Source organism: Alexandromys fortis, unplaced genomic scaffold, assembly GCF_014885135.2.
Source record: "Alexandromys fortis isolate MF-2015 unplaced genomic scaffold, M_Fortis_MF-2015_v1.1 scaffold_65, whole genome shotgun sequence".
In the NCBI taxonomy this organism is placed as follows: domain Eukaryota; kingdom Metazoa; phylum Chordata; class Mammalia; order Rodentia; family Cricetidae; genus Alexandromys; species Alexandromys fortis.
The window spans coordinates 3,997,906-4,014,374 of record NW_026067986.1 but is presented as its reverse complement, the minus strand read 5'-3'; the positions used below and the strand labels follow the sequence as shown (position 1 = coordinate 4,014,374).

The 16,469-nt window shown below is 44.5% G+C and overlaps 1 protein-coding gene across 1 annotated transcript in view; it reads right to left on the bottom strand.

Moving 5' to 3' along the window:
* Positions 1–1,536: 1,536 nt before the first annotated feature.
* Positions 1,537–16,469, bottom strand: part of Gtf3c3 (general transcription factor IIIC subunit 3) — a 30,577-nt gene continuing 15,644 nt past the window's right edge. Inside the window, exons 8-17 of the mRNA XM_050159164.1 lie at positions 15,319–15,654; positions 14,089–14,260; positions 11,132–11,334; positions 10,401–10,502; positions 9,440–9,575; positions 7,851–8,088; positions 6,873–7,063; positions 6,203–6,327; positions 3,921–4,073; positions 1,537–2,897 (exon numbers count right to left, since the gene is read on the bottom strand). Coding sequence (XP_050015121.1) covers positions 2,775–2,897; positions 3,921–4,073; positions 6,203–6,327; positions 6,873–7,063; positions 7,851–8,088; positions 9,440–9,575; positions 10,401–10,502; positions 11,132–11,334; positions 14,089–14,260; positions 15,319–15,654 — 1,779 coding nt within the window. The 3' untranslated portion in view covers positions 1,537–2,774. The remainder of the gene's footprint in view (positions 2,898–3,920; positions 4,074–6,202; positions 6,328–6,872; positions 7,064–7,850; positions 8,089–9,439; positions 9,576–10,400; positions 10,503–11,131; positions 11,335–14,088; positions 14,261–15,318; positions 15,655–16,469) is intronic.

The window sequence follows — 16,469 nt, the reverse complement described above, 5'->3', positions numbered from 1 at the left end:
AAAAAAAAAAAAAAAAAAACTACCATCCACAGTAACTTAGGGTTAATCCCATTTCTTAAGTTCTCTTGACAGTGCAAGTCTCTCTCTTCTTTCTCAATAAAACTAGCAAACGGGTGGCTGGCCACATAGCGCTGCAGTTTCAGCACGCAGCAGGGCTAGCGTTCAACTCCCACATTCCCAAGGAAGGAAAAGGACATTCTTTGGCCCGGGGGGAGCAGTACTCCAGGCAGCAGAAAGAATCCTCGAAGTGAATATATTGCAAGGAAGCAGGCAGAGCTGGCATGGGAAGCGCAGAGAGGGAGAAAGGAAAATAGCAAAGGGTAAAACTCTTGCAAGTTTTGCTACTCTAAATGGGAACAGATTTTCCTCTGAAGGAATCACTCTGGACATGGACTGATAAATTTTGGCCAGGATGTTTAACCTCTTTGGAACAGGAAAGATAACTAATAACGTCCGCCTTCCACAAAATCAGAAGCCAAGCATCTCAAGGATGCTTAGCAGACAGTAGGACCATAGCATTCGGGGTGTGTGTGTGTGTGTGTGTGTGTGTGTGTGTGTTTGAGGGCACACGGGTAGGTCAGAGGACAACTTTTGGGAATTAGTTCTCGCTGTCCACATTGTTGCGGCAGGGTCTCTCTGGTTGCTCTCTGGCCCACAAGCTCCTATTCTCATTCCTGATCACCGTAGGAGGGACACCATCACCAGGCTTGAGGGCTTTGCTTGTTGGGACTAGCCGGGACTGTAAGTGTTAAATAAACACACAACACAGAATTTTTTCTTGGAAACTTGTTCCTTGTCCCGCCAATACTGTTTAGCAGATTTGAGAAACCAGACATTTAGTCTGTGTAGCTCGAGAAACAGGAGAAGTGAAAAGTAAAAGGTTATGTCAGTTGCTTGCTTGCGTTCCAACCAACAATTGCTTTATTTACTTTAGGACAAGCATCTCACGGAACCCAGCTGCCTTTGAACTTACCCTGTTGCCGCCAAGCACGACCTTGGACTGCTCCTCTACCTCCAAGGACCAGAATTGCAGATGGTGCCCACCACACCTGGTTCTGAACTCCGTGCACACGAGGTAGGCACGCCATCCGCGGAGATCCAGTCCCAACTTACCCAATATGTATAATTCTGTTAGATGCTGACTGAAGTAACTTCCGACACAGAACCCCAATCTCTTTCCTCCAGTTTGCTGTTCAGAGAACTCTATACGTGGTGGTTCATAAGAGAAACTACATACAGAATGCACAGATAGGATTCCGAGACCTAAATTTATCAGTCATGAATAGTTAGCCTTATCGTTATTACTCAATGGCATGAAATGAAATTTTTTAGAAGGTAAAATCTCAGAATAGAATGTATGGGGCTGGAGACACGGCTCCACAGTTAAGAGCATTGTCTGTTCTTCCAGTGGTCCCAGGTTCAATTCCCAGCACCCACATGGCAGCTCACAACTGTCCGTAACTCCAGTTCTAGAGGACCTGACACCCTCACACAGACACACCTGCAGGCAAAACACCAGCGAACACACGCACAAACAAAATTTTAAAAAGGATTTATTTATATGTAGATACATACAGAATACAAGATGCATTTCCTAATTATATACAAACTCTGCTTCTCAGGAAGTTGAATATACAGTACAAAGAGGGGTGAGAACTCCTGAAAAAGTCTCCGTTGTATTTTAACCTTCAATCTCAACACTGGATTGGTTCTAGAATCAATCATACATTACAGCATTTCCACAGAAGCTCTTTTTATTGAAACAGTATATCTAGCACATGTTTTGATCTGAGATTCAACAACATGCAATGACATAAAATATCTTGAAACTTTATCAACCCTTTATTTCAAATGTCCAGCTTCCGCAATCTGTAGTTGCCTGGGAGTGACCTGCACTGGGATGCACATGTACTAACTAGTACGTGAACATGGTAAGATGACCACTTCTCTCCACTGGGAAGCCAGATGCACTGACTGTTTTTCCTTGGCGTGCTGGGCTTCGAATTAAGCGCAGGCCCAAGGCTCATGCTCTAAAACTAACATACTCACAAATGAATGTGAAATGAATCGATTCATTGTCTTCCTATAAAAGCATCTTAATTAGTTGTTAGGTGATGGCTGTAAGTAATTACATCACTGTAAGAATCCAAATCTGCTTCTTCTTTAGTAAGCTCCCTCCTTTGCTGTGTATTTGGACAGCAATGACACTGTCCAGAAATGCAGGAATTGTTCCCTGCAGAGACTGTATGTTCACGTATGTTCACACTTGAACTGTAAGGCTGAGCATGTAGCTCAGTGGTAGAGCACTTGCTTGCTTAGCATGGTACCAGACCTGGGTTCGATAGACTGCACAAGAAAATAAGTAGATAAAACAGCTGTACTCATGCTGATTCTCAGCAGTGGACTCTGCAATGCCTCGAGGACAACACATCTGTCTCCCACACAGGAGCTTAGCAGACACTAAATGGAAAAATAACGTTCGGTTCCAACTGTCTCAGAGACTGTGTCCGTTTCAGCACTGGGAATAATTTTCTGTAGAACGCTGAAGAGAGGTAACAGAGTACTCTGCACACCCTCACGGGAATGGTAACACTGCAAACAATGTTTTGGTTTCTAAAGGCTTGTGGCTCGAATCTGGGGCCTCGTGCATACAGTAATCAGGCACTCTAGAGCTGAGCCCCACCCCAGCCTCACCGCTATGGCTGTGAGGACAGCACCATCTGGAAAGTCTCACTAGAAGACACGGGTCCCCGCACCTCTCTCGGTCTGCGGGCTTATATGACACAGTAGGTGTACAGAAGCCTCTGAGCCATGGCCGTGTTCCCGCTGCTCTGATAGATGAGAGACATGTTGTAGGCAATGTCTCTCCGAAGGTCTAACTGGTCAGCTTCTATGCCCTGGGAGAAAAGACAATGAGTATCTTATTTCCAACTGTCTTCTGTACTTTTCCAAAATGACTTAAAATCATATAATACTAAAAACAGAATACCTTGGACCTACAGATCTACACTGATTCAGGAGTATAGTCACGGTTTTGTCAAATGTCTAAGCAACTGAAAAGTCTTACCAGTCATAGTAGAAGAGACAAATTCTGAGTCAGTAAATGGCACCACACGCGGTCGGGAGCCCCACTGGGAGCTTGTCAAGAGTTCCTAGCAGGGGTCTGAAAACTTGGGCAGTTCCCTTGCTGTGTTCAAAGTTCCCTTTCACTGATGGAGGCCAAAACAAATGCTGCTGCTCAGTGTGCGAGGAATTAAAGTGTCAAACTTCAAAAACTATGTTGACAGTGGCCTCCGTCTGTGTGAGGAGCTGGGCAAGCGTGGCAGCCCGAGGACAGACCTCCAGGACTTGCCTCTGCAGTGCACAGCGGCTCACAACAGACAGACTCCACCTCAGACAAGGTGGACGGCGAGGCCCAACGCGAGGCTGGTCTCGGGACCCCACACACACGCTTTGGTATACACGCGCTTGCAATCATATGAACCCCCACATACAAAAAAGGGTTGTTTGGTTGTTCTCATGAAACGGGTTGTTGTGGAACTCAGAATTGAACAGTATACACTGATACTTGGAATTCACAAGTGGCAGCTCCTACTGGAAGACACAGGAGCTACCTCTGCATAACTGAAAAGGATGCCAAAGGTCACAACCGCATGTGCACAGGGTCAGACCACAAGGCCAGGATGCCACAGTCTCTTGCTGCTAAGCCTAAATATAAATACATTACAAAAAAAAAAAAACTTGAGACAAGATCTTTCTGTGGCCTGAGATGGCCTTTGGCTTGAGATCTTGCTTGGTTTCCCATGAGATTGTTGATAATGTATCACTACACCTGACCCCAAACATAAATTGTACTATATACACTATGTCTAGACCCTTGGACTACAGCAGAATGTGGAATAAAGCCATGTGCACATTACCTCTACCACGAGCGGAGGGAGTGCCAGAGCCTTCTGGTAATAGTGGATTGCAAGGTGAGTCAGTCCCAGCTGATGGAGGCCACGGCCCAAATTGTAGAAGGATTCCTGGCAAGGCCCACGTATGCTGAGGTATCGATTAAGGAAGGAGAAGCCCTACCGAAAAGAAAAGGACGGTTGAGCATGCTCACCTTGTATCGCTACCCACCCAAGGGCAGCACACTGAAGAAGTCCGGGCACGTCAGTCTGGTTATACACCACCAACGTGCCACTGACGCAGGGAATCATGCTACAGACAAGGGGGACCTCCTAAAACTGAAGTCTCTGCACAGCTGTACATCTGACAAGATTAACATCTAGAATATAGACACACATCACCATTCAAGACCTGAACAGAGAGTTCTCAAAGAAAAGAAGAATGGCCGAGAGATAACCCATCACAAGAAACGAGAGGATGCAAGAAGAGACCCTCCATTCACTACTGTAGGACTGGAAACTTGTGCATCCACTATGGAAATCAGTGTGTAGAATTCTCAAGCTAAAAATAACCTCCCATGCGCTCTAGCTACTGCTCCAGATGACTGCTGCTCAGAAAAGCTGGGGGTGGGTACAACCTAACGCCCTACAACCTAACACCCTACAACGACAAATGATGAAGAAATGTGACACACACACGATAGAATGCTACTTGGCTGAAAAGAAAATGGAACCCGGATCTCTGCAGGTCAGTGTATGGACCCAGACCCAAAGACAAACATCACGTGTTCTCTCGTACTGGAGGCTCCTAACTCCACATCCTCAGAAATGAGCACAGGGCCTGGAGCAACTACAGAAATTGGGAAAATAAAGTGAGACCACTGCTAGATGAGGGGACGGTGGTGAGAAGAGAGGAGGGATGAACGGCAGGGCACCGGCGATCTGACCAGGGAGATACAGGAGGGAAGAGGGTAAGAGGACCTGAGGGGGATGGGATAACGGGGCTCTAGGGCTGAGAGGGGGAAGTACAGAAAGAAATGGAGGAAAGGAAAGAATGAGCCACAAGAAAAATCTGCCTTTTAAAACAACTGTAATGCATGTAATTCTCTCTATATATAATTTTAATGGATTTATCTGGTCTGCCTTCAAAGGGCCAAAGACTAAAAACCCCAATACCAGATAAGAAGTCCTCCTTTGAGCTGTCGGCCCAGACTACTCAGGAGACTCCCAAAGCATACAGCCTATTGCTGCTGCCCGCGGTTGACCCCAAAATGGAAGGACAGTCCCTATTGGTAAAGACACCATGGACTTGAGAAACAGGCCTTGACACCCTGAGCTGGAAGACCACTGTCCCCTCCCTGACAACTGGGTTTCATGGCACCAGAAGGCACCATGCAAGCTTCCAAAGGAGGGAGGCAACCACCATTCCTACAGCTATGATACTACGAATCATATCAATGTCCACCATGGCTTGAGAACCCTGAAGGGGCACACCTTGGTGGTCACTCCCCGCTCTCTACCTGTACTTAAGATCCACCTGACAAGAGGAAAGCCATGCCTGGTACTGGAAACCTAGCCAGCTACTCATTGCTATTAGAGGAGGATCTACAACCACTCCTTTACTAAAGCCAGCACGATTCCTAACCACACAGATGAGTAGTCTTCCCTCTTCATCAAGGAGCATTTTCTTTGCAACAGAGACCACTAGGAAAAACCTCCACCAATTAAAATGTAGAGTGGAGCCCAGTCCCAGGGAAAATATCTACAAAACACTACCAAGGCTCAAGGAACATTGTGGAAAAGGAAGGTGAAAGACTGTAAGATCTCCAATTTAACCGCTAGCTTCTACACATACACACACACACACGTACGTGTGTGTGTGTGTGTGTGTGTGTGTGTGTGTGTGTGTGTGTGTGGCTTCACCTGCACAGATGTGAGCAGGCACACAAAACTAATCAAATGAGTCCTTAGGACCTCAGACAGGAGCCTCCAGAGAGCATAAAAGGACCCAATTCAAAATCCTGTAGATTCTACCTATAGCCACTGTGATCTTACTGTACATGGTCACTACCCTGCTAAATCCTGCAGATTCTCCTACAGCTGCAGCAATCTTACTGCACATGCTCACTACCTGCTGGAAATCAGCCTTCATCTTCAGTGTGACATTATGCTGAGTCCCATGAGTCTGGAGCACAGGAATCGGTGCTGAGTGTTCCCAACACTTTTATCAAGCGGGCATTTACTTTTGAAATAGGTTTTTCGAAAGGCATTACATACACGCACTCAGGTGCGGGAGTCTACCGAGTTACCTGCACGGTCAGAGCGTGTCTCTTGAGCACATACTTCTGAGACGCCATGTGGATGAAGGTGAGGCCGATGCAGAGGTTGTACAGGGGCTCGCTGGGGCAGGCACGGAAGGCTTGCACATACTGCCCTGGGGAGAGAGAGGCCAGACCGCAATGTACACCACTATTGGAAGTATCCTCATAAGTATATCTTGATGATAGAGTAACTTGAGCCGAGATAGACATTTCTACATAGAATAATACTTCTAAAATAATTTAGCAGTATGATAATCTATGACCTTAAATCTGTTTGCAAAGTAAAGGGAGAATGTGTGTGGTGTGTGACAGTGTTCATGTGGGCATGCGCATGTGTGCACACGGTTGCCAGGTGATGACTTCTAACCCTAAGCAGGAATACCTGCTGACCTTGGACCTAACCTCTAAAGAAAAATAACAAAACGTTCTCAAGATTATTATTTGTACTTAGAAGCACTCTTACATAGCAGACTTTGTTTTAAAGATTTCTTTATATTAACTCACTGAATGTCCAAAATAATCTCTACGATAGGTTCTTACGTCTGTTTATGGTCTGCTCTGCATGGGAAAGAGGCTATTTGAAACCCAGGCAGCTCTGCTCCAGAGCAGAAGCCTGGCCCTTGACCCCATGCCGACAATCAGGTGTCAGCACACTTACCAAGTGCGTGTTTGAAGCTCCCAGATACAAATGCGTTGTGTCCATTTAGAACGCACAGAGCATGATTTTCTGGGTTTTTCAGCATCAGACGGAGGCAGAAGCGATGATGTCTTACGTCTTGGGAGTGCATGGTGACTTGGTTGAAGATATTCCAGAGCTGGGGTTTGTTGACGTTTTCCATCACCATCACCCTGCAGCAGGACGAAAAGGGTAGGGAAAGAATGTAGAAGTCAGCAAGTTTAATAAAAACCTTTAGTGCTGTCCCCCTAAGGAAAAGCAAAGCTGCTTATACGATGAGAGATCTTGTTCCCTAGAAAATACTGCTTAAGGTAGCTTTTATCTTGTTTTTGATGTTGAAAAACATCTCTCAATGTAAAACGTCTGGCAGCTTGCTGTACCTGCCTTCCAGCTTCCTGTCGCCAGAGAACCGTAGCAGTGACTGATAAACATAGCGCTCCAGGCACTGTGAAAGGCTTTAGATACAATAAGCCATTTAACCCTAATGACAGTAGGATGCCCTTTTACAAATGGGATCCTGGAAGGAGAGGTTAAACCACAAGCCTGATGTCACAAACCAGGAAATGTCAGGGGCCTGAACCTGAGAACTCCAGCTGTAAAGTTCACCTAAGAATCAGCAGTGAACTGAGCCACGGGCCACAGGAGCATCGGGAACAAAACAGCTTATTAATTTCTGATGTAGGAGCCTAAGTCAAGTAAGTACACAGGTGGTATCGGAAAATAGACTTAAAATACTACTGAGGGGTGGAGATGGCTCAGTGGTTAAGAGCACCATCAGCTTTGGCAGAGAATCAAGTTCCCAGCACCCACATGCTGGCTGCCAGCCATGTGTAGCTCCAGTTCCAGGGGATCTGGTGCCCTCTTCTGAGCTCCATGAGCTCCTGCACAGTGGTGCACAGACATACACTCAGGCACACACACGGATATTTCTGAAATATGATTAAAAGACTGGAAAGTCACCTGATGTAGTCATAGGCCTTTCTGAAATTCTTGTCCAGAATAGCAGCAGACAGACCTAAGTACTCCAGCTCCTTCCGCTTCTGCCTGTCGTCATAGAACGAGTAGTACTCCAGTGAGGAGTCCACGAGCAGCTCGGCTTCCTGGAACCGGGCTAAGTCACTCAAGGTGTAGATGGCCTTCAAGAGAAGGTTCCACCAGTCATCTTTGGGCAAGACACTCGTGAGCACAGCAAATATTGCTAGAACGAGACAATGGAAACCAATCAGGACTTGGGCTGGTGAACACAACTCAGTAGCAGATGGCTTGCCTAGCTTGCGTTGGTCCCTCAGTTCAATCCCTAACACTGAAAAAGAAAAACGGATGGAGGGGGAGAGGAAAAGAAAGGCAAAAAGATTTGTAGAGTCTGAGCTACCAACTACTCTGGTAATCCATGTTAAACAATGAAAACATGGACTGATCTATGTATGAAGACCAGAATATAAAGAAATAACCTGGGGGCTGGAAAGATGGCTCAGTGGTTAAGAGCACACTGTCTGCTCTTCCACAGGTCCTGAGTTCAATTCCCAGCAACCACATGGTGGCTCACAACCATCTGTAAAGAGATCTGGCGCTGTCCTCTAGCGTGTGGGTATAAATGGAGGCAGAAAGTTGTATACATAATAAATAAATCTTTAAAAAAAAAAAAACCTGATATAGTATAGACTGCTTTCCAGTGGACTAGTGTGCATTCTCCACACCAGCTACACAGAGAGCAGAATAACCCTAAGAAAATTCTATGTGAAAATACAGAATGCAGAGCTGCATGCAGGACAGGGAGGACCTTTGGTGGAACCTGCCCAGCATGTGCAGGGCCTGGGTTGACCCTACATAATGTTCATGCTACATAAAGACATCCAATCTGATGCCATCACCACTAAGATCAAATTAGTAATCTTACCAAACTAAGAAAAGCCAGCAGACCTGAAATGAGGAAGGAAAAAGCTAGGTTTTACATGCAGAAAAATAATTTAGGGAAACGTCCAAACTACATGCCATGAGAAGCTTCTGGATTAAACCCAGAACCCACGAACTGAGGAGACAGCAGGTCGTGGGCATCTGAGCGCTCCTGACTCACAGTTAATCAATGCTGTGTTAGCTAAAATGCAGTCACCCCCAGACTGCCGTCTCCAGTATCTAAGGGTCTTTCTCTGGGTAACCACTGCACTCAACACCCCAGCTAGATGTCTTTAAAGTCCGGTGACTTGGAGGGTCACTGACATTCACCTGCAGAGAATTCCTGTGACCGCTACCTTTGTCATAAAAAGATTCAACACAACAGAAGCAATGTGATCACAGTCACTGGACATCTAATCTTCACAGGGTAATTTTCTTCATAAAAGGTCAAAACTGTTTCACTTTTATGTTTTTCAGAGAAGCATCCAGTGGATATTTTGCTTTTAATATTTAAGTGTTTGCAGTTGTCTTTTCGACAACAATGAGTTGGTTATTCCTGGCAGACGATTATAATTTTCATTTCCTCTAGGTTATCAGGCTTTACCTCAGTCTTTTTCATTCAGTCAAGTTTTATGTAAAACAAATGAAACGATTACCTTTTGCATCATAATTTGATGTTTCCTGTTCATTGTTGTCTGATATTTTATCTCTTGACACTTTAATAAGGTAGAGATGCCTTTCTCCAGATTTGGAACTGGATATCAAACAAACCTGGGCTCTGTTCATTGCGACCTGAATGAAAGATAAGCCGCTTCTTAGCCAGTAACTTAGGAAGACTGACGACCCACGAGTACCACAAACCGGGCTGAACTCACGCCAGCAAATGACTCCACATTTTAAATGCCTACAAGTAGAATGAATTGATCTATTTTTCTTATCAAAGGAATTTCTGTCACTACAGACACATTATCAGGGGACACTGTCAGCTCACTATGACATGCAGAGCAGGAGAGGGAGAGGAAATGCATGTCTCTTCCCTGCAAAAACAGACTCACACTCCTTTAATCCCAGCACTCGGGAGGCAGAGGCAGGCGGATCTCTGTGAGTTCGAGGCCAGCCTGGTCTACAGAGCAAGTTCTAGAAGAGACTCCAAAGCTATAGAGAAACCCTGTCTCAAAAACAAAACAACAACAACAACAACAAAAAAAGATTCAGAATGGATGTGCAAACAGGTACATTTTCTCAAAATGACCCATTTTAGTACATACATACATACTACTGTCTGTGGGGCTAAAAAGCGGGAATTCTTGAGTTCCCATGTTTCAAGGTAAGTAGACCTAAAGATTTTATTTCAGTCTTTCTACAATCAAGCTTATATTACCAATCTTGGGGCTGGATATAGCTCAATAGGAGAGTACTTGCCTAACATATGCAAGGCCCCGGAGTAAATCCCTGTTATAAAAGAATTTCTAGTCTTATATCACTAAATTCTAAGTCTTGTATTCACCTGCTTTTCTCTTTAAACTGTTTAATACAGAGGGATGATTACATAGCTGTCATTCTGTTTAAACATTTTTAAAATGAGCAAGGCTAATGTAAAGAAAAGTCACTCCCCACCTTCAGCAGCATGGCCAGCATGGTTAGTAAGGTGTCCAGGTAACCGTACATTTTCCCTTGAGAGAATAACAGCGTAGACCGGTGAAGCAGCAGCTTCAGTTCCTAGAGAAGCAAGCACACGACAGGGACTGCTGAGATGGAGCTGACGAAAATGGTTTTATTTGAAGAAATAAGGTTTGTTTTTTGTTTAAGAAACTAGACTATGAACATTTGTTTTATGATAAAATCAAAACCTATTACTTTAGAAGCTATAATTTATACTTAATAAAAATGACTAAAACTTAAGACGAAACTGTTTTTCAAAACCACTCAGTTTGGAGGCTAGGGAAATGGAGACCCCAGAACCCAGCACATGGCACAGAGGCGGAAGCTCGCTGGCCAGCAGAAGCAATGAGAGCTTCAAGTTCAGTGAGAGACTGTGTCAACATACAACATATGTGGGGAGACCTAGGAAGGATACCTGACATCTGCCTCTGACCTCCAACATGCAACATCCACACTAAATACTACATACAACACACAGACCATCTGCCTCTGACCTCCAACATGCAACATCCGCACTAACTACTACATACAACACACGTCATCTGCCTCTGACCTCCAAGCAGACACACTCATGCTACTAGTACATACAACACACATGTCAACACAAACAAATCCCACTAAATGAACACACTAAACAAAACATTTCGGCAGTAGCCGTAAAAACAGAGCCCAGAGGCATGGCCTACCTGCTGTGCGGCATTGGCTTCCTGGGCTAATGTGTCCGGGTCATACATCGGCTCCAGAGCTTCCAGGGCTTTCTCGGGACGACCCAGCTGCTGCTGGAGGATGGAAAGTGAGATTCTTGCATCCAAGTGGAGTGGGGCCAGATCAACCACTTTGCTATAGCTCTCGGCAGCGCGCTCCATGTAGCCCAAGGCCTTCAAACATTCTAGGATGGTAAAATAAAGATGGTTAATTCTCAAGTTGTAAACTGGACAAAACTATTGCTTTTCAAATTTAATTAGTAATTTATTTTCTTTTGTTTTACTTTCTGAGATAGTCTCACTATGTAGTATAGACGGCTCTCAAATTTTCAACCTTCTCGCCCCGGCCTCCGAGCCTGAGTACCATTCACACTTTCTCCCCTGGCAGGATTTTACTGCTTTAAAGAACTGTTAGAGTTGGGGCTGGAGAGATGGCTCAGCGGTTAAGAGCACTGACTCTTCTTCCAGAGGTCCTGAGTTCAATTCCTAGCAACCACATGGTGGCTCACAACCATCTATAATGAGATCTGGTGCCCTCTTCTGGGGTGCAGGACACATGCAGGCAGAATATTGTATTCATAATAAATAAATCTTTTTTTTTTAAACTGTTAGAGAAACATAAGAAAACTGTAATATTGTTCGTATTATTTTTCCTTGTCTAAAAAATTTATTCTTTATTATAATTTATTTATTATAAACGATATACCCCGACTATAGTCTCCCTCCTACTCTGTTAACTGTTTGAAAACTGGCCATTCTACTGATCTCTTCCCTGGTGGTAAAGATCAAAGCCAGAGCCTTATGCATACAAGGCAAGCACTCTATGGGGTGAGCTAGACACCAGGCCTGGCCTCAGAACTAAACTGCGTCAAGGATGTAGTCAGAGTCTAGATTCAACTTGATGAGTCTTTCCTCACTGGGTGCTGTTTTTAGCATTCCCCATGTCCTCACTGGCATTTTGAATGTTATATAATAACATACACTCCGGTCATACCACAGGAAACATCTTAACATGCCGAGAGCCGACTTAATCCACAGACTTGTTACGGCACAGTGACTGCTGACAGCATTAACTGTCTATGTATCTTAGATTAGGATTTTATAAAATCCAGGGTACTGGCAACAGTAAGCTAGCTCTCTCCTCTCACACGGCATCACGAGCCCATGGAGAGGTGACTCCCCAGTGCTCACCTCTCTATACCCCCATAACCACTTCACTCACACTGTTACTGGGTTCCCTGGTTTTGTAAACCCCCAATATTAACTACCTCCCCCTTATCCACTACGCTCAGGCATCTGAACTCGGAGGCACGCTCTGAGAAGTCTGTCTTCTCTCCTGTCCTCTCTGTTCTAGCAGCTCCACTACCACCAGCCCACACCTCCTCAGATGACCTCCGAAGTGTCCTCTTCGAACTGTTTCCTCCAATGTCTCCCGGCCACCGCGGCCGGCTAACTCTCGAGAACAAACTAGCATGGCGACATGACTGGGCCACCATGACGGCATCTCCTACTCGTTGTCCCAGTTAGTTAGCTCACGCGACGCCACAGCTATCAAATCCTTCAGTGGGCTTCCCTGAGGTTTAGATGACCGCAGCTTTAATTTCCACTACAACTCAGCTGACAGACGCAATTCACTAACTTTAAGCTGCATGGCTTCAAAATGGAAAAAGCAGCAATCAACACCATCAGGACGAGAAAGGATTTCCAAGCGTCTACTGCTGATCACGGGGCAGCCCTAGTGTACCACGGCTCCTTTACAAACCCCACAAAAGTGGCTTGGTTTAAAGGTATTATAACATTCATGTCTACTCTTCAAAATAGAAAATTTTCTCTTTTTTGCTTGCTTGTTTTTGGTTTTAGAGACAAGGTTTCTCTGTAGCTTTGGAGCCTGTCCTGGAACTAGCTCTTGTAGACCAGGCTGGTCTCGAACTCACAGAGATCTGCCTGCCTCTGCCTCCCAAGTGCTGGGACTAAGAGGCGTGCACCACCACCAGTGGGCGAAAAACGTTCTCTTAATAACGAGACTTTTCCTAGATCCCACCTGTGATGTGAGCCATGTTCTTTGAGGCCAACTATTTCTTCTCCAGTTACAGAGGACTTGCTTCTCTCAATACTTGTTACAACTTTCTAATATTAAATGAAAACTGTTCTGTTAATGTCTTTTTGTTTGTTTTTTCTTTTGGGACTTTTTTTTGCTTGTCTGTTTGTTTGAGACAGGGTCTCACGATGTAGCCCTGGCTGGCCTAGAGTTAACTTGTAGACCAGGCTGGCCTCAAACGCAGAGAAGTCCGCCTGCCTTTGTTCCCCAGGTGTGCACCGCCAGGCCCAGCCTTTAATCTTTTTTACTTAGGGCATCCTAGCAGATTATCTTCTATTTTTGTATGTCTAGGAGATCTGGTTGCTTTCTTAAGTGGTTTTTCTCTACTCTGAATAACTTATTTTCAGACTACTATGGATTTAATCACAATAAAATAAAACAATAGGTTAATCTTGAGCACGGGGGCTCAAATATCATGGAAAAGCACATCAACTATTTCCCTTCAAATAACATTAAACATACATTTATAAAAACTCTTTAAAAATAATGTTGTTCCTATCTGATAATACAGTTCTATAATGCGTGATTACGGCAAGTGAAGGACAGGTGTTTAAGGGGCATGTCAGCTTTCTTACGTTATCACCCTCCAATTTCCTGCAAAGTCAACGTCATTAGGTAAATTTACTGTCCTCTAGAGAGAACTCTGTGGCTTTGAGGTCACCCACATCAGCGATGGCTCAAGGGTGCTGACACTTGGTAATCTAGCAAGACTACCGCGGGCGGTACAAACCAGTCTCCCAGCTACACGAAACCGGAACTACTGGCACGGATATTCTATGTTATAATGTACCGTGTTGGGAATGGAGGCCTAAAACAGTTTCCTCCACAGCTGAAGCGTTACCTGCATGCCGAAGCCAAACCACTGCAAGGTTGTATCTTTCAGAGCAGACCAGCGCGCTGAGCAGGGGAAGTGCAGAGTTGTATTCACCCACATCCAGAAAGGCTTCAGCCACATCCAGATAGAGGTCGCCCATATCTTCAGGGTTCTGTTCCACCAGTGTTGTCAAGAGAGGCTAACCCCAAAAAACCAGAGTTAAACCCTCACTGTAAATAACCACGTTCTTCATCAGCTACATGACATAAGCCAAAAAAGCAGCAAGGACTAACAAAAACAGCTCACTGGTCATTTCTCTATTTCTGACTCACTCAGTCATTCACTCATGGCTGCGTGGGCCTATTAAAGGGCCAGTGGCTAGGAAGTGAGCTCACTGGGGAGTGCGTTCTCTAAACAGCAATCAAGTCTGTGCCTTCGGCTCCCTGCAATTTCGGGAGTCTGAAGAGCCACTCCCTCAGCTCCTGCTCAGATGGCACCTTCTCAGGGGTCCCCTACGGCCTTCTCCCATTCCTCCATCCTGTAGTCATCACCTTCTCAGGAGATCCCTACGGCTTTCTCCCACTCCTCCATTCTGTAGATTTCTTTTTCTTCAGAACACTTTTCACCACTCAATAACTTACATATTTTATGAATGTATTTAATCTCTTATAACAAATGATCTACCAGAGAAGGGAAGGTTTGTTTTACTCAATACCTTATCCAAAGGTCAACAAAGCAGATGCCCAATACATTTTTTATTCAATGAAATACTTGTTCCAAAGTCAGAAACAGAGAGCAGATATGGCAATTATAGACTGCCTAGGGGCTAACCACAACTTCTAATCTTGTTCTCATTTTAAAAGAAAATTATTCCAGGGCTGGAGAAATGGCTCAGCGGTTAAGAGCACTGACTGCTCTTCTAGAGGACCTGAGTTAAATTCCCAGCACCCATATGGCATCTCACAATTGTCTGAAAATCCAGTTCCAGGGGATCTGACACCTTCAGACCAATGTACATAAAGATAAATAAATCATAAAAAATTAAAAAAAATTATTCCAAGTCCAATTCCAAAACGCTCTGCTTTTATGAGTCCTTCCTATGGAAGTAATGTGACATTTACCGTGCCCTCCCCGTCACTAAGAAATGTGAAAATCTAAGGTCTCATTGTAATTTCTAGTCATCTGACGGAGACCGCGGGCTCAACAGGAAGGATCTTACAGTGCTTATGCGGCGGGCGTGGCCCCCGTGCTACTTACGTTGAGTGGCTCGAGGATGTTGAGATGCACCAGGCAGACCATCAGCTTCACCGTGATGTCTATGGGCACACTCTCAGGGATAGAACAGGTGACTGTCTCAGCAGCTGGGGACCAACAGACAAGGCGTTCATTCCTGCATGCAAGCTCGCATGCAAAGCCACCGAAGGCGGCTTCAGCCTGTACACAAGATGCCATTTCCACAGCTCTAGGGGAGACCCAGTCAGTGCTCACTCTCGACAGCACGGTCAGCGGCTTCTTTCCTCTTCCAGTCTGTCTGTGTTTGTGCTCATCCTGCCTTGTTCCTAGTATCGACTTAGCCCAGACATTAGCCCAGACCTTTTACCAGACTTCAGAGGATTGGAAAGTAAAAAATGACCCGGATGCATGAAACCTCTCTTTTTAAATTCTTGAGTCCAAAAGCTTCACTTTAGACTTTACTTTAGAGGGGTCACTTTTCTGCTTTCTAAAACTTTATTATAGCAAGACAACTTTTAAAGTTCCAGGAAATTAAAGGAGTTCTAATCTATATTTATTTCATATTTACTTCAAATTACAAGTCAGTTTGCTTCCATTTCCTAAACTGCATGGTATTAATGATGTGCCTTTAATAGTAGGCTCAAATGTAAGTTACTGGCAAACTAAGTAATCTCATCTGTTTTACAGAATTTGCCATTAATTAATAGTCTGAGTTACCCAGTCATAGGAACATGGTTTCACTGTGAGACTGTAGTTATGGGTAAACAACATCATACCTAGCCCCAAAAATATAATTTTAGAAGAAAGTATAAACCAAAAAATATGGCTAATCTAAGCATGGTGACACAATTCTGGCACCTGGAGTTTGAGGCTAGCAAGAGCTACATAGCAAGAATCTGTCTTACATAAAGACAGAAAAAAGAAAATAAAGGAAGAAGGGAGAAGGAAGGGAAAAGATAAAGAATGACTGTAAACTCCTTTTCTTCTAATGATAAATAGGAGCTGAATATGGTGATGCACAACTCCCAGCATCTGAAGACTGAGGCAGGAGGATTGCCATGAGTTTGAGGCCAGCCAGGACTACATGGTAAGTTTCATGTTAGGCTACAGAGTAAGATCCTAACCAAAAAAGAGTCAAAAAAGTCAAAAAAAAAAAAAAAAAAAAAAAAAAAAAA